Below are 26338 nucleotides of genomic sequence, written 5' to 3' on the forward strand. Positions count from 1 at the left end.
GAAGGCATCTTCACGTTCATTCGCTCATTCGATCCTTGGACCAGGCAAGCACTTTGATTCCAGTTTTATAGCAGAGGCAACTGTGACTCAGAGAGGTTTGGTGGCTTGGCTGGGGTTACCCAACTGGGAAAGAGCCAGACTCCTATCCAGGTCTCAGTATGATGCCTCCTCCCCCAGAAGAACTTAAGGAGATACAAACCCCATAGAACGGGGATGGCATACATGACAAGGGTCAAGTCCAACCAGGAGACATGTTTTTAGAAGAACCCAATAGGTTTTTATTTGTTTGTTTGTTTGTTTTTTAAGTCAGAAGGGCCTGGCACAGGCCAACAGGAAGACAGCCGGAAATCACAGTGAGAGGGAATAGAGGAGGCTGACCGAGGAGCCCCCCCCCCAATGACCCGGATTAGACAGTATGATGGATAGGAAGGAGCAGGGATGAGCTACTCATCTATGAATTACAGAGTTCGGGGCAGACACTGAAGGAACACAGTGTAAACCACGAGAAGACAATAAATGTCCAGAAACAGGATCTGTGGCTGGGTACGTCTGTGGTTCCTTCGGAGGGGATCTCAGACATAGTGTGGTCTTCTCGGACAGGAAGGTAGGCCTGGGGCAGGATTAGCCCTTCTCCTTCTGGGGTGTCCGAGCCAGAGGAAAGGGAGGACCTGAGCAAAGAGCTGCTTCAGTGAGGGACAACAAAGTTGGTTCCTAGGGTGATGTAAGCTGGTTGTGGGGCGGTGGTGACTGGGGAAGAGCATGGCAGCAGTGGTCTGGGGTGTCTCTGTGAAAGGAGGGAGGGGTCACAGAGCAAAAGCATGGGGAGGGCTGTGCTCGAGAGGTAGTAGCAACGACTTGTGAAGTATCAGGGATTGTCCAAAGGGCACCCAAGTGGCACATACTCTGGCGGCCAGAGAAAGGCTCCCAGAGGAGGGGCTAAGATCCACAGGGTAGGACGGGAGGAAGGATCCATTTGGAACATAGCGAAAGATGAGCTGAAATTCCAGGACAGGGAAACCTCTGTCCTGGTCCACCCCTTCAACTAGTCACCAAGGAGGGCAGGGTGCCTAGAAGGAACCTCAGAAAACCCATACACTCTTTGGCATTAGCTGCCTTTGTTTACTTAATTGCTTGCATTTCATCAGTCAGTCATTAGTGACGGATTAGTGCTCATTACTCATAGGAACTGGCTTGCTTCCTTGAGGTCAGCTGGGCACAGCAATGGAGCTAGAGTCCCCAGTGTGTCCATGCTTCACAACTCGTTGGTTATGTGTTTTGAGAAGCAGGCTCAGCTGCTACATCTAGACATGATTCCTTCATGAGCTAACCTGGAGAGTCGTTTAATCACTTCTCAAGGGAATTCCAGAATCATCTGAGTGCATTCAAGAGAGCACACCATTTTCCCTTCCGACAGGTCATCTAGAAATACTGCTGGGCATCAAAGCCATGTCTCGCACATGGCAGCCAGGCATTCTACCATAGAGTCAGTCACATCCCCATGCCAGAGGGTGCCACTCCTGCTGGCCTCTATGGATGACGGGCCACAGCTGCTTGCACAGTTTAACTCCTGGCCCTATTTCCCTGAGAGATATTTTAGGCGCATGTTAGTTACCCATTTCCAATTTAAATAGATAATAGCCCCATGGGATGCAATTCCTGACTGTTGGGGACGGCAGGCTTGGGACATTTTTTACAAAGCTTCTCTCCCTCTATCGCCCCATATTAGGCAGCATAGGACCCCCAGTTGGAAGGAGCTGAGATGGTCTCCTTTGTTCACTAATTTGATTCTTTCCAATACTTCTGCTTTCTTCACAGTACACCCAAGACTCAACTCTACAGTTCAAACTCGGACTTTATTCTGTCATTGGTCAGTCCACAAGCCTTCCCAGTGCCCATACTGTGCAGCCTAACAAGTGTCCCTGGACGCATGGAGCATCATTCTGATTCCACAGACCTTTCCTCCTCTACAGCCTTTCTCGCAACCTCTGGGCCACACTCAGGGAGGATGCATGGAGAAAGACAAAGACCACTGTCTCTGATATTGTCCTTCCCTGCTTACAGGACACTGATGTTAAGCTCTGTGGGCATTGTTTTTCTGTCTGTGAAATTGTGGAGGTGACAATCCCCTATAGGCTGCCAGGTGTATTAGGTGAGCACCTGATAGCTGTGGGCACCGTGTGCCCACATCACACAGCTCTCAAGTGTGTCCATGCCATTGAGGAGCATCTTGGAAGCTAGGAGACAACCCTGCATCTCTCTCTCTACCTCTAAATCCTAAGCCAATGCTACCTTGGGGCCTTCCTGAATGACCCAGTACTTTCTTTACTGATCGAGATTCTTCTACAGTACCTCGTGATTCTGAGAACCAAGTCCCAAGTTCTGACGCTTGCTCACTTTTAAGGCCTCCAGGATCCTGTGCCTGTGTGCTCTGCCATCACTACTGGGCACTGCTGACCTGGACGAGGCTCCACACTCACAGGGCGTCTTCATGCCTCTGTCCTCTGCACAGTTCACCTTCTGCCTGGAGTCCACCCTCTCTCCCCAGCCTGTAGTCCTCATCTGTTTCTCTTTTCCATCTCAGTGTGGATGCCCTTCCCTCAGAAAGCCTTGCTTGTCCCCTGTGAGTGGTCTGAGAGGACCCTTGTGGCTGGATGCCCAACCACTTCTCTATTCTTGCAGACCGTGGGCCTCCCTGGGAGCCCTATACAAGCAGGGATGGGCTTGAGCTCACCGTCCCCCCTCAGCACGATGCCTGGGATTGACATCTACAGGCGTCTGCTGGAAGAAATGAATGAGCATCTCCTACTGCTGCTGTATCTAAAGCAGCAAAGTGACCTGGATTCAGGGCCAATGGCTGCCATTCTGCCAGAGGGGTTTGTCTGATGGGGAAGTGGAGGCGGGAGTGGTGCGGAATCATGTCTGACTCACGAGAAGTCTGCAGTTGGACAGCCCAGACAAGGACCGAGCCCCAGGGGCCTATGAGTGGGAGTTAGGCCTAACTGATGGGCTCTCTTGTCCTAGTGCCCCAGGCAAAGTCAGCTCTCTAATTGCTACTACGAGATAGGAATGGTAACCAGATGGGATTTGGGGAAATTCCATCAAGGCAAAAGCGTTTAAGACCTTGAGTTCTAAGATGAGGTGTTGGGTATGTATGTTAGAGGTCAGCGTCAGAGGAAAACAATTCCTGCTTCCTCCGGCATTTCTTCAGCAATGGAAGCTTAGGCTTGGGAGATCCGAACCTGGCTCCACGGAAGAGGCATGTTTCCCGCATCCACAGTGCGGGATAGAGGAAGGATTTGGGGAAAGGAGCTTCATAGCTTCCCACATCTGAGAGACTCCACCCAAGAAACAAAGCCCCAGGGACCCAACTTATCCTTCAGGCCAGGAGGCCCTCTGGGTAGCGTGGTAGAACCCAGCCAGCACCAAGGTGGGTTCTGGTTACTTTTTGTCTGGCAAGGACGATTTTCTCATAGCTCTCAGATATTGAGCTCCTAATGCCAGCTCTTGGAGGAGCTGTGCTGTTTGTCTCTGTGACATCTGCCTCTGTCCTGATCTGATGGCCAGATTAGCTGATGACTGTACTCTTACGGACTGTGTCATGGGACTGGCCCTCAAGTGTCTGTCTCTTGCTCCCTCTCAGGCTCTTCTGCTTGGTGTGAGTGACGGCGACAAGATAGCACAGTGGTAGAGTCAGGAAACCACGCCTTACAATTCTGGCTGAAAAACGGGTACAAGATGCCTATGTAGGGCCTCCTCTTAGGTTTCTTTTGTCTCCCTCAACACTAGCATTTCCTGATTCCCTCTCTTCCCAGGTCCCCATGGGCCAGCCTCTTGCATTTGACTCTTCTAATGTGTCATATGGACCACTTTCCTCTTCAATAGTCCTTGAGGTATCCACTGCAAAGGAGGTGACAGGAGACAGACACTTCATGTTTATGAGCTAGAAATAATCTTATTTCATTTGTCCAACTCCTCCACTGTAAAATGTCAATATGCTAAGCTTCACTTTTCCCCCTTCATAGAATGTTCCAAAACGAGAAACAAGAATTCCAATCGGGAAGGTGCTTTCTCAGCATCTACTAACTGGGTCTTTTGTCATGCATGCTCATTGCAAACACATGCTCATCAATAGAGCATATGGAAATAGGCGTACACACATGCTGGTATGTAGAATTAAATGGAATAAGGAGAGTTTTATTCTGGAGTGTTGACTAGCTAAAATGAGGGCTGGGACAGAATTTCAAGTTAACTCTCGAGTTAGAAATTTCTCTAAACATAACTCTTTACAGTTTCTCCTTATTTGATTATTTCATTAGTTATTTAGTCATCTTCGAGACAGGGTTTCTCTATGCGGCTCTGCTGTCCTGGAGCTCTCTTTGTAAAAACATGGTGGCCTTCAATTTAGAGACCGCCTGCCTCTGTCTCCGAGTGCTGGGATCAGAGGTGTGTGCCACCTCCGCCCACCTAAGCATTCATTTCTATAACTCTCATCTGGGAGTGAGAACTGGGAATACACACACTTAGAGCAGGTCTCCACCAGTCAGAAGTTCACAGCTCCACAGGATTTACCATTCTCTCTCTAAACATCCCCAAGTAAAGTCATGGAACCTTCTAGCCTCTTGCTTTAAGAACACGCAGTTCAGGGTCGCTAAGCTGGTTCAGAGGGTAAAGGTACCTGCTGCCAAACCTGAAGACTTGAGCTGGATCCCTGGGATCCACATGGTGGAAAGAAAATTGCCCTCTGATGTCCACTCGTGCCTGAGTATGCCTCCATACACATAAATAATAAACGTAAAAATATCAAAAATAGCATCCATCTAGAAATAACCCCATATTTTCCTAAATACTATTCCTGAATGCTAGGAGATCATGTGCCTTTCTCCAGCTGCTTGGCTCTGTTGGCTATTTTGTCATGTTCAAGTTGGCACAAGCTGGAGTAGACACTGCAGAACCTTTGACCACAGGGCCTAGGGCAGTGGCTTAGTTCCAGATCTACATGGGAGTCACTTGGGAGGGCCCTAACCAATATGGTCAGTGCTCTACATCCAGAGAGTCTCCTCAACTCCTCTGAGGTCTGGCCTGGGCATGAGCTATTAGGGATGCCTAAGTGAGCTTTAGGAAGAATAATTCATGACTTTCTCTTGGGCTTCAGTTCCCTCTAAGGAGTTCTTGCCTTAATCTTTGTATTTTGGCTATGTGTCTCTTTTGGGGAAAATTCATTGCACACACAATCACAACTTTGCTTCATTTAATTTTGTCTTTTGGGGTGTGTGTGTGCTGAGTATGCGTGTGTGGTATATATATGTGTGTGGGTATGTGTAACTGTGTGTTGTATGTGCTGTGTGTGCTGTGGTGTAGGTGTGTTATGTGTGTATGTGTGTGGTGTGTATGTGTGTTGCATGTATGTGTGTTGCATGTATGTATATTGCATGTGTGTGTAGTGTGCGTATGTGTGTTGTGTGCATATGTGTGTAGTGAATGTGTGTGTGTGTGGTGTCTATGTGTGTGTATGCTGAGTGTGTAGGTTGTGTATATGTGTGTGGTTTTATGTGTTTTGTTTGTAGTATATGTGTGTGGGTGTGATGAGTATGTGTTGTATGCTGTGTATGTGGTGTGGTATATGTGTGTGTGTGGTGTTTGCACATGTGTGGTGTGTGTGTGGTATGTGGTGTGTGTGTAGGAGGGTGCTGGGGATAGAACAGAACCTTTAGCTTCATGCATGCTCTGTCTGTGTTCTGCTACTCAGCTACAGCCACAGCCTGTCCCTGTGTAAGAGAGGCTGTTGGTATCAAAAAGAAACACAGCTGTCCAGAAACCTAAGCCTTGCGGCAGATCAGGAACTCGGCTCCACAGTGGTGGGGCTCGGCCTCTGTATTTTGACAGCTCTGAGGGATTCAGATGCACAGCCTGGCTGAGGCTATGTACGGAGGATGGATCACTTTCTTCTTCTTATAAGCTTCAAAATAGCCTCTTGGATGATGAAAAATTTGTTCAGGAGCCCACAGTTCTGGATTCAGCTCCTTGAAGTTCATGCTAACTGGGCATTTCTTTTCAGTTCCTCCCTTTCATCTATACTTGATATTCCTTGAAAAATAAAATAATAAAATAAAATAAAGACATCTAAAAGCTTGCCAGTGAACCTCACTGGTTTCTTTCTAAGCCACTTTGAGAGGTAGGATACTCAGTAGCTAGCCTTCATGCCCTCTGCCTGACCACCTAGATCAGAGGTTCCTGATCTGTGGGCTGCCCCCCTCACAAGGTTGCGGATCAGATATTTACATTGTGATTCTTAATAGTAGCAAAATCACAGCTATGAAGTAGCAACAAAATAATTTTATGGTTGATGGTCAGCACAGCATGAGGAACTGCATTAAAGGGACACAGCATTAGGGAGATTCTATTTGTATGGTTGTGAGTTGCCATGTGGATGCTGGGACTCGAACCTCTGGAAAAAGCAGCCAGTGCTCTTAACTGCTGAGCCATCTAGTCCCCTAGATTTTATTCTGGATTCTCCAATTACCAACACTTCTTGCCTTGGGCAAATATGTCATCTCTATGACTTCGTTTACTCACTCATAAAACAGGGGCGTTAATCCTATTCCCCCGCCACATATTTCAGGATCAAGAGACTGAATACACTCAAGTGGGAACACTAAATGCCATGGTCCATCTCCAACATTGATCAAAGCCATCGGGATTTGTATCAGCAATGTCCTTTCATCTCCCAAGCCTGCTAAGTCTAGAAGTGGCCAGCCTTCACTTACAGCAAAGAGTCAAATGTGTGACCACTCAAAAGAAGCTTCCTTAGCCGGTTATATTTAGGAATATATATGTATATACAATCCGTATGTGCATGCAGGAACAAGTGATGACAAAACAGGCCAGGAATCTGCAGGAGAGTGGGAAGAGGCATATGGGAGGGTTTGAAGGGGGGAGGGAAGGGGAAATGTCATGATTAAATCACAGCCTTAAAAAAAATAAACAAACAGAAATGAGAAAAACAAAACAGAACCTTGTGTGCCTCAATCCACTCCCTCCTCCGGCTTTATGTTCCCTGATATAACATCCATGGTAGTGGTATGTAGGCTGAGCACCCTGGTGGGATATATGTATACTTTCTGAAACAAGGCAACATGAAGAAAAGCAACCAGCAGAAGCTAGATTTTGCTTTGAGCACTGCTTCCTGTGACCACAGTTGCTGCTATCTATGAAGAACAGGCACACACAGGGCACTGGGGGCCTGGGGCACTGGGTGCGGCAGAGCCAGACAAAGTGGGGCCAGGAGCCTAGGGTCCTGATGCCACCTGCCTGGAGCAAAGGTTCAGGTGCCTCGGTCTTCTCAGACCAAGTGCCCACACCACCTGCCTGGAGCAGAGACTCAGTGCTTAAAGTTTCTTAATTTCCAAGAAGTACCTCCACTTGCATTCTCCTCTTTAATAATCTGAGATTCAAAATTAGCCAACGCAGTCTCTGACAACTATCCATTCTCCTCTGCACATGGGCCACAGTCCTGGAGTTGTGACCACTACTCTCATTCCATAAAGCTGCTTGAACCTTGGATGAGAGAAGAAAGCCAACACCAATTTCTCTTTACAACACGAATGATGAACTTTCCAGCGGCTGAATTCAGAACCCTTCGCTCAGTTCCGGTCTAAAGAGGGAAAGGAGGCTTTGAGGAGGAGGTGGCTGGTACACAAAGACAGGACCCACAGAAGCCACAGATGGGTACCCCACATTCCTCATCATAGTCTGGCAGCTCTCCAATCTAGCCGACTTCTGCGGGGCATTGTGAGCATGCTCTCTCTCTCTCTCTCTCTCTCTCTCTCTCTCAGTTGTAACTTAATCACGGCATTTTCCCCTTCCCTTTTCTCTCCACGCACACATACTTCTTGCCTTCCTGGCCTAGAACTCAGCCATCCCCCATGTCTTTAGTGTGGGGATGACAGGCATTGCCCACCATGCCTGGGATATTCACATACATGTATTAATATGCAAGTATATAATATATACATGTATAAATACATGCATTTATATATAACACATGTGCACATCCATTTCACTTTTTAATCTGGTATCTGGTGGAGGTCTAACGTAGGTCCTTGCGTTCTACCTTGTGGAGGCACAGCCTCTTGTTTCAGCCCCTATGCTTTGTACTCCAGGCTGTTGGCCCAGGAGCTTCCGGCTGAGTTTCCTGTCTCCACTTTTGGTCTCACTTTAGTGTGCTGGGATTATGGGTGTGTGTCACTGCAATCAGCTTTTCACCCGGGTTCTGAGGCTTGAATTTAGGTCATTGTATTTGTGGACTCCTTACTTTTAGATGATGAGACATCTTACAGAGTATTTTAATTAACTAATTATTCTATCTGTCTGTCTGTCTGTCTGCCTGCCTGCCTGCCTGCCTGCCTGTCTATCTATCTATCTATCTATCTATCTATCTATCTATCTATCTATCTATCTATCTATCTATCTATCTATCTATCTATCTATGTTTTTTTCGATACAGGGTTTCTCAGTGTAGCCTTGGCTGTCCTGGAACTAGCTCTTGTAGACCAGGCTGGCCTCAAAAAAAAAAAAAAGGCCAGATCTGCCTGCTTCTGCCTCCCGAGTGCTGAATTAAAAGTGTGCACCAGCACCGCCCAGAATAATTAATTAATTTTTGATTATTTATTTATGTAGAGAGGGTCTTTGGTAGCCAAGGCTGATCCTGAGCTTCTGATCCTCCCACCTCTGACTCCCAGGGTGGATTACAGGTGTAACTCACTGCCACTGTGTTCTTAAAATGAACCCAATTGCCTCAGCCTGATAGTCATTCTGAACAACTAACCACAGCTGAATTCTGTCAGCCAGCTGTTGAATGGAATTCACTTCTCTTCCCCTCCTCCTAGTTATTGTTTGCTAAACTACTCATTTTTTAAAGAAATTCCATTTGCAGGGTTACTTTAGAAAAAGGAGGAAAGTAACTCTAAAATCCCAGCATTATCTACTCCCCACACCCAACAATTGTTCTAAAAACCAGCTACTCTTTCTGCGTTAGCTGAGCCTCGCAGACAACCACTGGCTTCCGTCAAACAGGACAGGGCAGGTGGTCACAAAACCTCAAACGCTTGTTGGCATGTTCCTTGAAACAAACCTCCCATAAAACTATAGTGCTGGTTTGGAAGCTTCCAGAAGGAAGGGGGTGAGACCCAATCACAGCTTCCCAGTGGCTTCTGCTCCCACAGAAGGAAGAGCCACATTCCTTGTTCTCTGCTAATAGTTAGATTAGGAGATTTAAGGCTATTTTCAAAATATTTCTACCATTGCCTACATTCTATGGCATTTTTTTTTTTTGAGACACAGTTTCTCTGTGTAATGCCCTGGCTGTCCTGGAACTCACACTGTGAACCAGCAGCCTGCCTCTGCTTCCCAAGTGCTGGGATTAAAGGCGTGTGCCACCACTGCCAGGCAGTTTGATTATTTTAAGCAAATGTAAGGAGTGTAAAGTGAGACTCTGGAATCTGGGGGCCCAGACTGTGACGGTCCTCTCTATGGACTTGACCGGATACCTCTGAGGCCTCTGAGCTCACCTGTAAGGGTGTCTGTCCAGAGAATTTTAACTGAGGAGGGGATGACCCACCTTGAATGTGCATGGCACCATCTCTTGTGCTGGTGCCCTGGTCTGACTAAAACGGGGAAAGGGAGGAAGCCAGCTAAGAGGCCATCTGTCTGTTCCTGCCCCATGCCTTCCTAGCATGGTGGTCTGTGTCTTCTCTGTGAGCCCAGTAAACCTTTTCTCTCTTAGGTTCTTCAGCAAGGCACAGGTCACAGCGAGGAGAAAGGTGACTAACACAAAGTTAAGAGTTGACAAATTCTTCTAAAAGGCCAGATAGTAAACAGACTCTGTGAGCCATGGAGTGTCTGTCGCCACCATACCACAGCTCCACACTTGTAGCACAAAGGCATTATGGACACCATGCCACCGAATGGCCCTGGGCAGCATTCCAATAAAACTTTATTCAGATTCTGACATCAGACTCTCGCATCCGGAGAAGCTGTTTATTCAAGAAGGGAATTCAGGGTCTCATAAACATACAACACGATACAGCTATGTGTGCTGTAGGTAGTGGCAAACTTAGGCTTTCCTGGTGAGAACGTACTGTGTTAGGTTTTTGACGGGGTGGTACACTGATTTAGAGGTGAGGTACAGTTCGCTTGTCTTACATGCAAGATTCTGGGTTCACCCTCAGGACTGCAATGAGTCTCACTGATTGAAGCAAATCCTTATAAAAGCTGACGTTCTGTGGTAGCACAGCTCTCTGAGTAGCACATACAGGGAGAAGTTTCCCAGGTCACAAGGCACTCCTCAGGCTTCTAAGACTATATCATGCTCCATGGGGGAGGCTGTAATAAAGGGGGGGGTGTTCCTCCTAGATAGAGACCACATGGAGTCAATTGCCTGAGACCTTTAACTCCAGGAACATCTTCACCCCCTTTTCCCCTGCTCTTGGAAAAGAGGCTTTGTGGGCAGTGCTCACAACTACCTACCTAGGCCTGCCCAGCGTCCACAAGAACACTCCGGCTAGGACCATTTGACTACACAGCCTTGCAATAGAAATATAAAGCCTAAATTCCAGCTGAGAGTCCTGTGGTGCCGATTGAGTCTGCACTGCCCGACTAGAGCACACTTGAACAAGCTAAGTCTAGAACTCACAGGTGGCCTCTGAGCCACGGTACCCCAGTAACGCTAACAGTACCCAGAGCAAGGAGGCCTGCCCAAACTTCCCTTTGCTTGAATGAACTCTGAAGAGCCTAGCAGGGAGCACCAGGCCCAAACTGCCCTTCAAGAGCAGAACTGAGGGCAGGAGAGGGTTAATCTCCATTTACAGTGCTGCATACCAGCCCGGAGACCTGATGCTAAGGACAGGGGCCTTTTGGTGCCATGTGGTAAAGGAATGCCCTTTCTTGGAAGATTGTCCCCAAAGCACTTCAGCCACCCTTCCTCCCTGCCTGGAACTCCTCTTTCTTGGCAGTTGGGGCCGACTGATGGCTCAGCTAATGTCTGTCTTTCATAGCCCAGCATTCCACGTGGGTGGGTATCAGCCTGGTGTTTCTCCCTGCTATGGTGCCTGGGGCAGCCTCAGTGGGAAAAAGTAATCAAGCTCAGAGCGACAGACTTGGCAAGATGTGGACCCTGAATGAGTGCCTTAGGTGCCCTGACACATGAAACCTGCAGCCACTCTTAAGGGGCGGTGGGCGCTGCCATACTCTACTATGAGGATGAAAGCCAGGCTTATAGGCATTAAACGACTTGCCCAAGCGCCTTCAGCCTTCAGCAAGCAGTGAGTCAGGGCTGGTGTTCAGTTTGTTCTGCCTGGGGCTGGGTTCCCTGGCATGAGCCATCCTGCCTCCTCGTAGGACCTACCTGCCAGGAGACATAGAGGTGGTGATCTGTGCACCTGGCTAGAAGAACTCTGCCTCACCAAAGCTTACCAGTTACAGGACTTCTGCCAGTTGTATGGCTGCACCGAAAGAAAATGAATTCACCTCACATTGCCTAGTTCGTTCAGCCCCCATGACAGTTAGGATTTTGGTCTTGGAGCTGGAGAGAAAGTTCAGTGATTGAAAGAACTTAGTGTTCTTGCAGAGGAAAATGGGTTTGGTTCCTAGCACCAAACCATGACAGCTTAGAATTACCTGAAACTCCAGTTCTATGACATCTGATCCTGACCTCGGTGAGCTCTTGTACGCATGTGGTGTAAATACATACTCACTTACACACACACACACACACACACACACACACACACACAACATTTAAAAAAGATTCCAGGGTCATTTCTTGCACTTTATGGGGGCAGCATGCATCTAATCCATAGTCCTTGGGAATTTGGAGCTTTTTATATATGTCCCAATACATATCACTTCATGCTATCACTATAAGATTCAGCAAACCATAGTTTATATGTACTCTCTGTGATGTGTTCTGTATTCTCTTCCAATGTTCTGTCTATTCTATTTTTTCTACCCCATCCTAACCTGTTTTTCCACTGAACTGATTTGACAGCCTACTACTAGGTGGATCTTGAGGTTCGTAAGAAGGTCCTGGCGGCCGGGGGGGGGGGGGGTGGGCAGAGGCTTAGCATGCTATGGAAAACATGGATGAACAGCTGGAGGAAGAGATACCACCCTGTCTGCTGCTACTTCTTGGGCCCAAAGTCACAGAGCAGGGCCCTGCAGTACACAGGCTGTACACAGCTGGGCACGTAGCAGTAACATCTGAGGTTGGTAATGCATCAGAAGACCGAGTCTCCAGCTGGAAGCAGGCAGCAAACCATGCCAAACCTGAGCTAATTGGCAATCACCACTGACTGTGGGTGTTTCAATGTAATGTCACTGCTAAGAGCTGGAGCCTTCAAGAGGGAAACATTGCAGTCTGGCCCTGGCCAAGACCAGCATTCTCTACTCACCAGCCTCCCCCACTCCCCCCACCTTATTTATGAAAATATGCTGGATAGAGATCAGTTCTCTTGGCCTAGGATTTATTATTATGTTGCCTGCTGGCTTCTAAACAGTAACTGTAAACATTCAAATATGTGCCTCTCGCGTCAAGGTGAGATCACTCACTTTCTCTCTTGATTCAACAGCAACTTTAGGTTTTCCTAATATAGGTTCTAATTACTTTACACTTCTAGGCATAGACTGGTGCAGGTCTTTGGCCATAAAAGGTTAGAAGAGACTTTAGCGATAAATTTGGGAGAAAAATACTATCTGGACAAGTGCTATAGAGATCTCTAAGATTTGCAGAGTGTGTCTGCTCATCCCCAAACAGACCAAATACCTGCACTATATCAGGAGACATCCTAAGTGCAGGGGATTCACCATGAACAAAGAAAGCAGTGAAAGCCCCTCAGTAGAAGTGATTATTGACCTTGGCTCATGGGTCTAAGGTCGTGCACTGGACCCTTGTCTCTACGTTAGGGCGTGATTGGAATTTTCTATAATAAAAACTTAAAAATATGAGCCCTACCCTGAAAGGCATGATGCTGGGTGGAATGCAACAAACAAAGAAAAAACAGACACATAGTGTGTGGTTCCATTTACCTAAAACTTGAGAAAAAACTGAAATAGCAGCCACAAGAGGAAGTTCAAGTGCTGAGAAGATGGAGACAGCTCAGCTGGTCAAACGCTCACTATGCAAGCATGATGACCTGAGTTTACTTCCTGGAACCCACACAAAAAATAAGGTGGATATGCATGCACCTGTAATCCAAGCACTGGGAAGGCAGAAGCATGTAGATAGCACCGCCTCATTGGCCAACTGGCCTAGTTTAATATGGGAGTACTACATCAATGAAGAATCTTTGTATCAAAAAACAAGGTGGACAATGCCTGAGTTAATACTGGATGTCATTTCCGGCCACACACACACACAAAGAGAGAGAGAGAGAGAGAGAGAGAGAGAGAGAGAGAGAGAGAGAGAGAGAGAGAGAGACGCTGCTGCACATGAACACATACTCAAAAAGAAAAGACTAGATTCTCCTTTAGAAAAAGTAAATCAAAGCTGTTCAGAGCTAAGGAACCACACCCTCCTGGAGAGGATGGAGGTGTTCCTTGCACTCACTGTGTGGGCAAAAAGACAGGTACAGATACTTTTAGAATTCATCACAATGGTATAGTCCATTGTACATTTTACTGTCAGAGATTTTAGAACCCCACAGATTCCTTTCATCATGAAGCATGGTAACATGGAGATCTGCAAGGAATCGTGGGGACTACTTAACCCTTTACTTTATCTGAGGAGAGCAAAATGCCCTAGTAACTCGTTCAGGGCTGTGCAGACTGCAGGGACCAGTCCCCAGGTGTCTAGTGTCTTCTCCTTAGCCCACTGCCTGTGATACAGAATGAGTGTGTGATTCTGGGACTCCATACTTTGGGGTGGCTCTATTCTGGATTATTTGGGACAGGCTCAGTATTTAGGGACCAAGTCTGTCACACTTCTCTGGGAAGACTTCAAGGGGAGATGACTGCTGTAGGAGAAGGAGGGAAGCCAGCTTCAGTCTCCAGGAAAGACGGAGTTCACTTGGCAAGTCATCCCAGTTGACACGCGTACTCTGTAGGCTTGTCTGTATTAAAGGCAGAAGGTTTCATGCTTCACTGATCCAGCCATTACCGACCCAGAATCATCTGAACTCACATGTCTACACAACACGCTGGGCTCCATGGAAACCCTTCAATGTGGAGTATGTCTTGTGAATAAGAATTCAGAAAAACATGGCTAGAAGATGGCGAGTGTGCCTGTGGTCAGGCCCCTTCACTTTGAAAAGATAAAGGTTGATGCGACGTTATCATCGACGGACAAACCTGTCAAATTCCAGAATTCTACAGTCATACTTCAATATTACTCTTTTTTCCTCCCTGAGACAGGGTTTCTCTGTGTAGCCCTGGCTGATCTGGAGCTCACTCTGTAGATCACGCTACCTTTGAACTCATGGTGATACACCTGCCTTTGTCTCCCTGAGTGTTGGATTAAGGGAGTGTGCTATCACATCGAGCTGAATATTACTTTTAGGTTACATCTGGTACCCAACATGGGGCACAAACCCATGGCTCTAGGATTATGAGTCCCATGCTAGGTGCCTCTGGGTTTTTACTCATTGTGCTATACACATCCAAGTCTACCACTTGCTCCTTCCACTGTTGGCACAAACAATAGGAGTAAACAGGACATCCATGCCCCATAAACAAAAGTAGACTTGGGGGACTTCTTTCTGTCATGACTGACAATTCCATGGAGATTCAAGGCATGGATTTTGAGGCTGGTACAGGCAGAGGACCCCATGAGCATGCCCAGTGTGCCTATATACTGTGTAGAGAGCCAAGGTGGGCTGGCGGCCTTAAGGGCTGCAGGACTGAGCTCCTCCTTCGGAAGTACTGAGGCTGTTTCTCATTTCCCTTTGTCACACCCGAGCCAGCCTCAGAGCTCTGTCACTGCTCTCCTGGCTGCTGGCCTATCCTTCAAAGCTCTCTGCAAGACAAAGGCAGGAGCACACTGCTCCTTTAGCAAGGTGACCCCACATGTAAGACGGAGGGTGGGACTCTTGGGATCGTGGAGGAGCCTGTCTGGTGGGCTCCTCTTATTGACCCCGGCTTTCTCACCATCCTGTAACATTGAAAGGCCAGGCTTACAGTTCCTCTCCTCAGCGGTGTCAGCAGAGTTCTGGATCTTTTCCTCACTATTATCCCCTACATATTCTAATGAGTTTCTTCCCGTAGTCTAACTTTGTCTAGGCACTGCACATAGAGTGTTGGTAGAAAGATTTTTTTGTCTTGCTGTTGTCAATGTTCTCCTCCAGGACTGCGGGGAAAGGTCTAAGGACAGGCTCTGTTATGAATCCTGTTGGTTAGAAGTGAAATAAAGCCATCTTCCCACAGATGCCTCTCTCTTTGACCATCTTCATCTTTCTCTGCCCAGATTTGGCTTCTCTAGCCAGCTGGCTCTGCTTTCTCCTGCCTCTCTCCCTTTCCATCACATTTAGCTTCACAGATCCTCCCATGCTTTCAACAGGTAGGGGTGGGTTGTGTGAGTATGTTCAAGTATTGATGGGGTAAAGAGGAGATTAAGTTCAAGAAATACTATGCTGATGAACTCAGGGCGGTACAACCCAACCCAACAGCCATAAAGGCATAAAGAAAATTCATGAGCCTAGGGAAAGGCCCAATCAAGTCCAGAACTCACTAGACAGGCTCTGAATCCTTTCCTGGAATGTGAAGTACTGCTTAGTCTTCCACCACAACCCACAGGAAGACTCCTGGAATCAGACTTCTCAGATGGCAAAAATGGCTAGTCTGGGTTTTACCCCATAACAGCTTGGTTAAGGGACATCCAGATGTCTGTGCCCTGGAATGGTGTTCATTGATGACAGCTACCACGCCAAAGCCAGAACACTGGAAACCACACAGCTGCATTCAGCCAAAAACACTACTGAGAATGAAGGTAGAGCAAATACATGTGGTGAGCAAGTCTCAGAGCAAAGAAAGGCAATTTGGGCCAGATGTGGTGAAGCATGGGAGGTGGAGGGAGCGGGGTTAGGAGCTTGAAGACAAAGCTACTTGCAGTCCAGTCTGGGCTACATAGCTCTCTATTCTAAAAACAAAGGGATTGTGCCATGAATTGTGCCATGAAGCAACCCTTGGCGCCATCACAAGAGACAAAACTTGAGAATCTCCCATCTGGCTAGTCACCCTTGCTGTACCAATGACTGCATCAGAATTAAGGACATTAGGCTCTGCAGAGACTCCTGAGTGGCATTCCTTCACAGTCTTCAGATACTATTTATCTCCTTAGAGCTACTGCCCTGAGAGGTGGTGTTGCCCCGTATCTGAACTCTCTTGACCTCTGTGTGACAGGAGTGCTACGCTGACCAGCTTCTCCCAGCCTTAGTCTTCCTCACTATCCTGTTTGCTGGGTACCAGACACAGTACTCATCATTCTAAGATCCCACAGGCCAAAGTGGAAGGCCACACTTTTGTCCGATTCCCAAGCCCAAATACCATATGATTTCCCATAATACTTAACTCTTGGTTCCCAGAGCCTTGGTGAGAAAGGAAGAGAGCCTTCAGACTAAGGAAAAACAACATGAAGGGAGAGTGTGGAACTAAACATTCCCAAGAAGCTAGGAGCACACACAGCATCTTAGGCTCACTAATGGTCCTGTGTTCAATGCTACGAGAGAACCATTCTCACTCCATTTTACAGGTCTGAGGATCAGGGTGACGTGATCTCAGCAATCATAGTCACAGCAATCATAGTCAACCGCAGTCCCTCTGTGACCAAAGCCAGTACCCTGTACTGTGTAGCATGCCGTCACTTAACCAACCAACAAAAACAGGCATGTGAACTTTCCCCACGGCCTCTAGACCCGGGCCAGAGCCTCCGTGGCTCTTCTTGAGAGTGAATAGCCTCTTAGGGGGGAAGGGATCTCACTCTGACATGGACGTTGTCTTGGAGGTGTCTTTGGTGAAGGACCCTGCAAAGCCCTGGTCCTGATACACCAGGATGGAAGATGATGATGGTGTCTCATTGGCCTCTGCATTACCGTCCATGCTAGTCAGGTCCCTGGGCAAGTGGACCAGTATTAGGGGGAGGGGATGCCTGCCCAGCAGGGCTCCTCCTGGGGCTGCTAAGTGAGGATGTGAGTTCTCGAGCCCACTTCCCAGGTTTTCTCTCAGCACAGCCCAGTCATGCAGGGGCATGCAGGGGGGCTTCCATCGGGGTCCTGCCATGCAACATGGATGGCTGAATGGAGACGGATCATGAGGTTGAGAAGGGCCTCTATGTTATGGGGCCTGTGGGCTCACCTACCTGGAGAGACTCCCCACTCTGGAAGCCTTACCTTACAGAGGGACATTCACACTGAAGCAAACTTGAAAAGAGAGAACACGTACACAAAGAAAGTTTACTCGGCCAGTATTTCCCTCATTGCCTTTGGCATTTACGGAGGACAGCTAGGGCTCTGAGGGAGGCAGCTCTCTCCCTCTTAACTGGCTTGCTCCCATTCCAGTGGTGAGACCCCCAGAGCCTGTGATCTCAGAGTCTAGTGTTTTGGGGTACACCAAGTGAGAACCAGAAGTGAGCTGACTAGCCCCACAATCTGCAGTGTCAGCCATACCAAATGTATCTCTTCTCCCCTCAGTCCCCCCAAAAGATAAGCCTACCAGGAGCACAAAAACTGCATGAGGGAGACTTATTAGTCATCAGACACCATCACCATCTTGGAAGGAAGGCTCAAGTGAGGCTGTGTTCACACTTGGCTGTCACCTCTAGTCTAGTTCACACTTGGAGGGAGGGCTCCAGTGAGGCTGTGTTCACACTTGGCTGTCACCTCTAGTCTAGTTCACACTTGGAGGGAGGGCTCCAGTGAGGCTGTGTTCACACTTGGCTGTCACCTCTAGTCTAGTTCACACTTGGAGGGAGGGCTCCAGTGAGGCTGTGTTCACACTTGGCTGTCACCTCTAGTCTAGTTCACACTTGGGGGGAGGGCTCCAGTGAGGCTGTGTTCACACTTGGCTGTCACCTCTAGTCTAGTTCACACTTGGAGGGAGGGCTCCAGTGAGACAGTGTTCACACTTGGCTGTCACCTCTAGTCTAAGGAGCTTCGCTGGCTTTTGTTGATTTGACTGCATGTCCATAGAGCTTTCTGGTTTGGTGTTGATGGCATATCATTTATATAAAACCAGCGTACGGGTGCACAGAGCTGGGACAGGAGGAACACACAGGGAACATGAGGAGGGAGGATATAGCAGTCAAGAAGACACACGAGAAGAGACTTTCCATGCTGAAGCAGAAGCCACTGAGTGGGGGCTGACAGAAAGGGGTGACAGCCTGCACTCCTAACCTCTGGGGAACCAGAGCAAGGGTTACACAGGGAGGCTGAGGCGCCAGAGGCACAGGATTCTCAGCTTAGCAAACGTGTCAGGAAGGCAGAGAGCCCGCAGGGACAGCAGCCAGGGGAGGTATGTGATGGAAACTGACCAGAGGCCAAATTCCAGCCTCCAATCTGAACAATCTCTTGGGTGATACCTTCAGACGCAGGAGGCTTCCTGTGGAGGGGATGGGATGGGAGTCAGGTTGGAAGCTGCTCTGCTGTCGCCTCAGCCCCCGTGGGTGTGAGGGGCCCCCAGTCTCCAGGTGAACCCGCCATGGCAGAAACAGGTTTGCCTTGTGTGATGGGTTGGTGGAGACTTAGGAGTTCTGGAGATACAAGATACTACATTGTGGCTAGTGTCAAATGCTAGACTGGATGCTAGGACCACTCCTGGGCCCAACAAAACCAATTTCCTCTGAATCCACCAGGCAGGTCACCTGCCAGGTGACTCAGTTCTGGTGGCCAGTAAGGGAACTGAGGTAGTGGCTGCTGAGTAGGTTTCGGGGGAGTGGTGGCATTCTGGTATAAGGCCAACAGGGCAGAGGCGGAGAATAAGTGGAGTTAGTTCCAAAGAGAAGAAAGCCAGGCTTTCTCGTGCCCTCCAGCACTTGAGCGCACTTCCCTAAAGGTGACTGTGTTAATTGGTGTGCGGGGTGGGGGTGGGGTGTCTTTTCTGAACCTGCCTTATTTACTTGTTTAAGCTTGTGCCCAATTTCTCTTTGTGCTAACACCTCAAGGCTGGTGCTGTCTGCGCAGAGAGTTTATCTTTTTCTTCACACGGTATCTATCCCTTCATGTGCCATCTGCCTGTAAGACAGGACTTACACTTCACAGTGTCCTGGCTTATAGTCCCTTGTCCTCATTGCTTTTTCTTGGTGTCGAACTATCTTTCCTTCCTGAGCCCTCCCAGGAGGGCAAATGACATGTCCTCCATATATAAGATACCTGAGGCCAAAGAAAGCCAGTCTCACAAGGAACCTCTGACCCGCAAGCAGGAGGGCTCTGTGACAGTGTGCTGCAGGATCTCCCTCCCCAGTGACTTGTGCATGACTGCATTTGCCTAAGGCTGTGGAGGGTAATGAAGCACAGAGGTGGCCTGCCTCCCTGCTACCGTCTGGGCTAGGCAGACATCCCTGTGCTCGTTGGCTACACGAGGATGATGGCTCATAAAAACCCACTGAGTTTCCACACTGGGCCTGCGAGGTTCTCCCAGGTGATATACATGGAATGGTTTTGATTTAATTCAGCATCTTCTTCTGCTAGACTTGCACCCACAGGTAGCACAGAGTGACTCTTCCACGTTTCAGGGGTGAGCTTTAGCTTGGGGACAGGGCCAGGATAACTTCCTGATAACTGCTTTCTCTTTTTTTCTCTCTCCCTCCTTCTCCTTTCTTTTCACTTACAGATTTGATATTTATGAGAGATCCCAAGGACAGAAATGCGATCAAATATTTAAATACCTCGATGAAGTCTCCAAAGACCTGAGACTGGCAGCTCTGACCGCGTCACAGGACTCGGCCAAAGTATGGCCAGAAACACCTCTCACACATCTCAGCTAAAACAAACTAGCACATAGAACCCTTTTTCTTTGGCCCCCCCAGCAAGGTAGTCTGGGGCACAGTGGGGATGCATACACAACACAGTTTCCATGGAAACAGTGAAGACAGTTTTAGGGAAGTAAGATGGATGTTGGACCTACATGGCTCAGTCCTTTCTTTCGGCCATACTCTCACAGGGAAAGAAAGCCACCAGAAGCTCATGTGGGTCCCCCAGCAAAGGAATTGAGCAGGGACCTGTTTCTACTCCCAGGGGGAGGCTTCCCAGAGGCTAAAGTAAGTTCAGTCCTTGTCTCCTGTGGACTGGGGTCAGGGGAGTATGGAACCCCACCTGATTCCAGACCCAGAGAAGTACTTCCTCTTCTGGTTTCTGAAGACTCCTTGCCTACGGGAACATCTTCACACCTGCCTAGGGATAACCTGAAGGGGTTCTCCAGGTGAGACCTACTCATGGGTGGAGGGGATCACGTGGAGCCCAGTTGCTCCTCACTCTTTCCCTGTTTCTTCAGTGTCTAGGTTCTGTCCCAGATCCCAGGCCCACAGTGATTTCACACTGTTCTTCATGGCCCCCGTCACTCTGCTCTTACTCTGGGGGTGAGGCAGCCACTGACCAAGGCGTGGTTCCTCTCCAAATGTCTTGTGATAGGACCTATAGGAGCCGTGCAAGAACAAGGGTACTAAGAGACCACATCCAGTCTAAAGATTGGAAACTCGGTGAGGATGTCTGGATTGATGGGGCTTCAAGAGCTGCCTTAGGAACTTGAGTTTCTCACCATTGCTCAAATTCTAGAGCCTGCCTTGGATCGGAGTAAAAATTCCTAGGAAAGGCCCGTGGTCCCTTCTTTTTACCCCATCATCTGTTAGACCCCAGGGAGAGCCTAGTCCCAGTGACTCCATTCATTAAAACATTGTTTGTAAACTGAGGCTCAAGCTTTCTCTCATTTCTTTCCTTCTAAGAGTTTCTCTGCAGCACTAACTTCATGGCCTTTGCTCCCCTTCATAGCCCTAGGGGGGGCTTCCTTGGGCCTCTTCACCACAGACTCTCTTGAGAGGCCAGGCTGTGCCTACTCCTCATCCAGCCTTTCGGGCTCTGATTGGTCCTCCCTGCATCTGGCTGAAAGGGCTTTGTTGACATAGAGTCTCAACCTAAGTTCAAGCCATTCTAAGGATGGCAGTGACATTTGATTGGCCCTTGGTCTTGTCTGGGTTCTTGTTAGTTGGGTCTGCATGGTTATAATTCTGCTTCTCATTTCTCTAGGGATTAAGTCAGATTACATGGAAATTATAATTCACCCCTCAGGCTTGATCCTTCAGTTTCTCCTCAACCTCTGGCGACCTGCTTCATACATTCTGTCGGGTATCCAGTTACTCTTACCCTTTGAGACTGCTTTAGTGGCCCCAGGTCGAGCCATCAGATAGGCTGGCACACGCAGTGAGCTCTGTCAGCCCTAACAGCCAGAACCTCAAACCTTCCCTAGGTACAAAATCAACTGTATGAACTTGGCATGGAGTGGGGTGGGGGTGGAGGGGCAAGCTGTGGTAAGATGGGCTAAAGTGGAAGAGAGGTTCGCAGAGAGAAACGGACCTCAAGCCTGGCCTGTTCCAAGCTGTGTGCCTCTCAAGAACCACACAGACCAAAGCAAAAGCAAAGTAGGAATGCTAGCAAGTCTTAGCCTACGACACAACAATCTGTCACTTTTGGCTTTGTCTATGGTCTGGAGCAGATTCATCACCTGGCAATCACCTTCCAGAATATTCTAAGATTAATTCCCCTCTGGGAGCCCAGGGGACACTTGAGGGTCTTTCTCTCCTTGCAGGTGGGGGAGGAAGGTCTTTTCTGACAGAACATGGTGACCCATGGCTGGTTGATGATCTCAGGTCTGCCAGCCTCACAGGTCTGTCTAAGAGACTCTTCCCTTTGGTTCCCAGGTGCCTGAAGCTGGCTGCCCAGATTCTCAGCCTGAAGGACTCACTACCTCATGAAATACCAGAATTGAGATATTTCTCTCTCGGGATTACATTGCCTGCTCTTTGAACACTGCCATAGTAGGTCAGGTTGCAGGCCATGGCCTTGGTTCCCCAGCCAAGCCTTGACCGTAGTACTCTGGCCGGCTTTCCGAGTGTCACATCCCTTTGATCTCCAGCCCTCACCTGTGCTTGGCACTGCACATGGAGGTCAGCCTATGCTGTGCCTCGGAGCAGGCAGAGGGCAGGAACACATGAGAGACAGGACTATGATGAACCCAGAACACGGGCTATCCTCCCCGCGGGACTTTGGGTCAGTCTCTCTTGCCATAGTCACTGAATCTCACTTCACTCTCTGTCATATTTAGGACCACAACAAACACTTAGCTCACGTTTTCCTTTACACAGATGCTTTCAAAGCCAAAACCCCATTTCTCTCTCAAGAAACATCATCATCTCTGTGTCACGTGGAGAACTAGATTCGTTATGGCTGCCAAAATAAATAAACACTGCGCGGCGATAAGAGCACGGAGTTGCAGGTGCCATTGTTGACAGTCACCGTCTAAGGCCTCAGCCTCTCCTAGGGGAGACTCCTCCCTGGGCTTTCGGCCACACCCCAAGCTGTGCTTGGCCCACATAAACTGGTACAAAAGTGCCAGCTGACCGTGCAAGGGAAGGGCTGGGACCCACTTACAATTCTCGGCTTGAAGGGGGGCTTGATTTTCTTCTGCTCCAGCAGTACCCAGTCGATCTCCTTGAAGAACGGGTGCTGCTTGATGGCGTCTTCCCCATTCTGTGCCGCCACACAGCCCAGGCGCTTGTGAGGGTTCTTGGTCATGAACTGTGGGAGGAAGGCATGAGAAAATTACTGACGAGGCTCCCAGGCATGGGTCATGGGGGCATATCTTCCACATTGCTTCCCACATCTGCACGGACACACTAGGGGCCTTCCTCCCACTGTGTTCTGTGTGTTCTGCCCGTGAATATGATGTAGCGTGTGCCGGATAGTATTCTAAACCCCGGACAGATAGGCACTCATCTCCACACGAGGTACAATTGCTAGCTCTACTTTATAAGGGAGGAACTTAAAGCACAGAGAGGTTAGTATACTGGGCGAAAGATGCACAGCTGGCAAGGTGCCAAGTTGCTATCAGGCCCTAACTCCTACTCTCTCATTGCATCCAACCTTCAAGTCTTTTCAGCAGAGACTGAGATCTGATACACAGCAGGAGGTAAGAAAAGATAATAGGCATGTAAATGTATGTGAATATATGCAAACGATAAATGCACCTCCCATCTCTTTCCTTTCCCAACCCCCTCTCCTTTCTTTAGTTAGTTTGAATTTCCAATTGCCACACAAGAATGCCAATGTAGGGTCCAGCAGGATGAACCAGTGGATAAAGACACTTGCTTTTACCAAACCTGACGGTCTGTGTTGGATCACGGGGTCACACCTGATGCAGGGAGAGAAGCAAAGCCTGCTAATTGTTCTCTGACCTCCACGTATATGGCATGGCGCACAGGTGCATGGGGATGCATGTGCGTGCGTGCACATGCACATGCGCACACACATGTAATTTTAAAAAATGTCCACGTGAGTTAAAGAGAAAAGTTATTACTTCTAGTGTTCCTAAGTAAGTCGCAGTGACAAACTTCCATGTTCTGCAAGATGAGCTCATGTCTACGAAACAGTCAGTCCTGGGAATAAACATAACTTCAGCCAAATAGCTGAAAACCAGTGTACACCAAAAAAATAGAAAGAAAGAAAAATATTTTTGGTAGGAATCAAAAGCATAGGGTGTGTATGTGCATGTGTGCGTGTGTGATGTGTGTGCGTGCGTGTGTATTTGCATGTGTGTGCGTGCGTGCGTGCGTCTCTGTGTGCGTGTGTATTTTCGTCTGTGTGCGCGCGCGTGCGTGTGTGTATTTGCGTGCGTGTGTGTATTTGCGTGTGTGTGTGTGTGTGTGTGTGTGTGTGTGTGTGTGTGTGAGAGAGAGAGAGAGAGAGAGAGAGAGAGAGAGAGAGATGTGTTGTCCCTGCACGTGTTAGAGATCAAGGGCAACGTTTTATAGGGCAAAGATCAGTGGGAAAAGAACCCGAGAGGACAGACTGTGGTGGAATTGCAAGGCTCACCAGCAAGTAAGAGCTTCTTAAGCGGCAAAGGGTTAGGGTTAGAGGTCAGGTTCCTACCACGTGCCCCTGGTGTTGTCGAACCCAAACCACATGGGCATGAGTTTTTAACTCTCTCAGACAGGAAGCCACAGAGAAGACGGGGACCAGTGCTTAGAAGCCTCCAATTTGTAGAGGACCCGTGATCCTCATCTCTGGACTACATCTTCCTCTACACACTCTTGTTTGGTGCATGGCAATGTCTCAGTTTGAGCCCCGCCTACTCTTCAGTGTCTCCATGCAGTGTTTGCATATTCTCTAAGAAGCAACCAAGATGCAGAGTCCTCTACAGCTGGCTGGAGCACCACATTTCTTGTCAGCTTGTGTAAAGGTCACTCTCCCTTGCTGAGCTGCCTCCGACAGGTAGGTGAACTGTAGAGATGGAACAGGATGCTGAGACTTGGGGAAGGGAGCGGGTGCGAGTGGTGTTAAGATGGCTGCTTACTGTTGAATGGGTTGTTCTCTGCTTTACGATCCAAATGGCCTTCTCTAGATCCTGAACCACCTCCACATGGGCAACATCCTTCAGAGACACATCTCTAAGGGCAGAGTCTTAGAAAACAGGGGCTAGAAACATTGAGTGGCAACCGAAGGGAAGCGGTGGGGGTTCCAAAGAGAAACAGAGGACTCCTCCCTTCCATAGCCCTGCCTGTCCCCTCTTCTAGCAGAGGCAAGATAGGCCTCAGGGTGAGGCCCTGGGGTAGCACCCTGGGCCAGAGGTCGCCTCTCAGACCTTAAGCAGTTAACACAACATGACCTCTAACTCCTGAGTTCAACGGTTTCCTTTTTTGCCCCAAAATTCTTTTTTTAATTTTAAAATTATGTGTAGGCATACATGTGTGGGGGTGTTTGGGTGGGAATGGAGGGCAGAGTTCAGAGGGCAACATCAGTCTCCAGAAGCTAGAATTACAGGTGGGTGTCAACTGCTCAGCATGGGTGCCCGGAATCAAACCCGGGTCCTCTGTGACAGAAGTCAGTGCTCTTAACCACCAGGCCACCTCTCCAGCCCCCCGGTGTCAACAGTTTTCCTACTCAGTGCTACTGACATCCTTCACTGTGGGGCTGGCCTGTGAACTGTAGGCTGTTCAGCAACATCTCTACGCCCAGCACCGCCAACTGTGTCAGCTCCAATATCTCCAAACACTGCTGGATGTGTCTACAGGGAGGATGTCAAAACCATGGTGCTGTCTGGGCCATCTGAAGAGAGGGAGGGAGAGAGGGAGGGAAGAAGGGAAGAAGAGAGGGAGAGAGAAAAAAAAAGAGAGACGGAGAGGAAGGGAAGGAGAGAGAGAGAGAGAAAGGAAGAGAGGGAAGAAGGAAGAGGGGGGAGGAAGAGAGTGAGGCCACACACTTGTCTGCTGTGTGGGTAGAGGACCCTCAGAAGGGGGCTGAGCTGGTGTCTGCCAGGCACAGTCCTGCTCTCTCCAGTGCTAGAGATTAGCTGCCTGGGGTCAGGTGGGGATCTCAGAACTAGAGCAGAAGGCTCATCACTCCGGGATGCTCCTTAGTGGGGGGAACCCATGTGACAGCTGCCCAAGGGCTTTTCTAAGTGTAGAGACAAGCAGAGGCAACATCCAGTAGAAGAAGTGAGAGCCCCTTCTTTGAGAATGAGATAGATGTAGGGCCTCCTGAGTTCTGTTTCAACAAAGAAAGGTAAAGGCGTGAGAATCTGACTCTGCATCTTCTTGGTATACACCTAAGGAAGTTCTGGAAGCTTGTGCAAAACTCCATAGCTGAGTCATCCACGAGGCACAGAGCGTAGAGGACAGGCAGATGGACACGGGGACAAAACAAAGCCCTGGGAGCGTCCCATGTTGTGCTTTTGGCATTTTAAAGGACTCATTATGTGTTTTGGTTATTGGAAACCCAAGTGAGAGCACAGGGCCGGGGAGGGCCCAGGACTTTATTCTGCTCGGGGATCAGTGAGAAACCCCAGCAAGGAAACAACAAGGGCATGGGTCAAAGGGTGGTACCCTATGAGCTCTGTTTGACCTGCACCTCCTTCTTAGGGAAGGGGCTCAAAGCAGAGAGTGCTGCTCCAACAGGTTGGCTTCTAGCTGCCTCTCAGAAAGGCTGGTCTGGTGAAAGAAGCTCTCACCGCTGCAGGCCTGTGCTTGGCTGGAGGTAGGGAGTGGACACACTCCAGACAGGTGTGGCTCTCAAGCAAACTCCAAGTCACCTGCCACATCACCGGCTTGTATACCGAAGGCATTTCACCTTGTCAACTGGGGCAAAGAGAACAA

At 48.8% G+C, this 26338-nt stretch overlaps 1 protein-coding gene across 4 annotated transcripts in view; it reads right to left on the reverse strand.

Annotated features, from left to right (window-relative positions):
- Prkce (protein kinase C epsilon) overlaps window positions 1-26338 on the reverse strand; it is a 515277-nt gene that overhangs the window by 5197 nt on the left and 483742 nt on the right. For 3 of the 4 annotated variants that reach the window (XM_085690953.2, XM_085690952.2, XM_085690954.2), the window contains one exon: window positions 22620-22766. In XM_085690953.2, the coding sequence (XP_085547079.1) occupies window positions 22620-22766 (147 nt within the window). Of the gene's footprint in view, window positions 1-17372; window positions 17403-22619; window positions 22767-26338 lie in introns of those variants that run through there. The other variant, XM_085690955.2, reaches the window with a different exon arrangement.

Source organism: Myodes glareolus, chromosome 6 (genome assembly GCF_982192425.1).
Source record: "Myodes glareolus chromosome 6, mMyoGla1.1, whole genome shotgun sequence".
In the NCBI taxonomy this organism is placed as follows: domain Eukaryota; kingdom Metazoa; phylum Chordata; class Mammalia; order Rodentia; family Cricetidae; genus Myodes; species Myodes glareolus.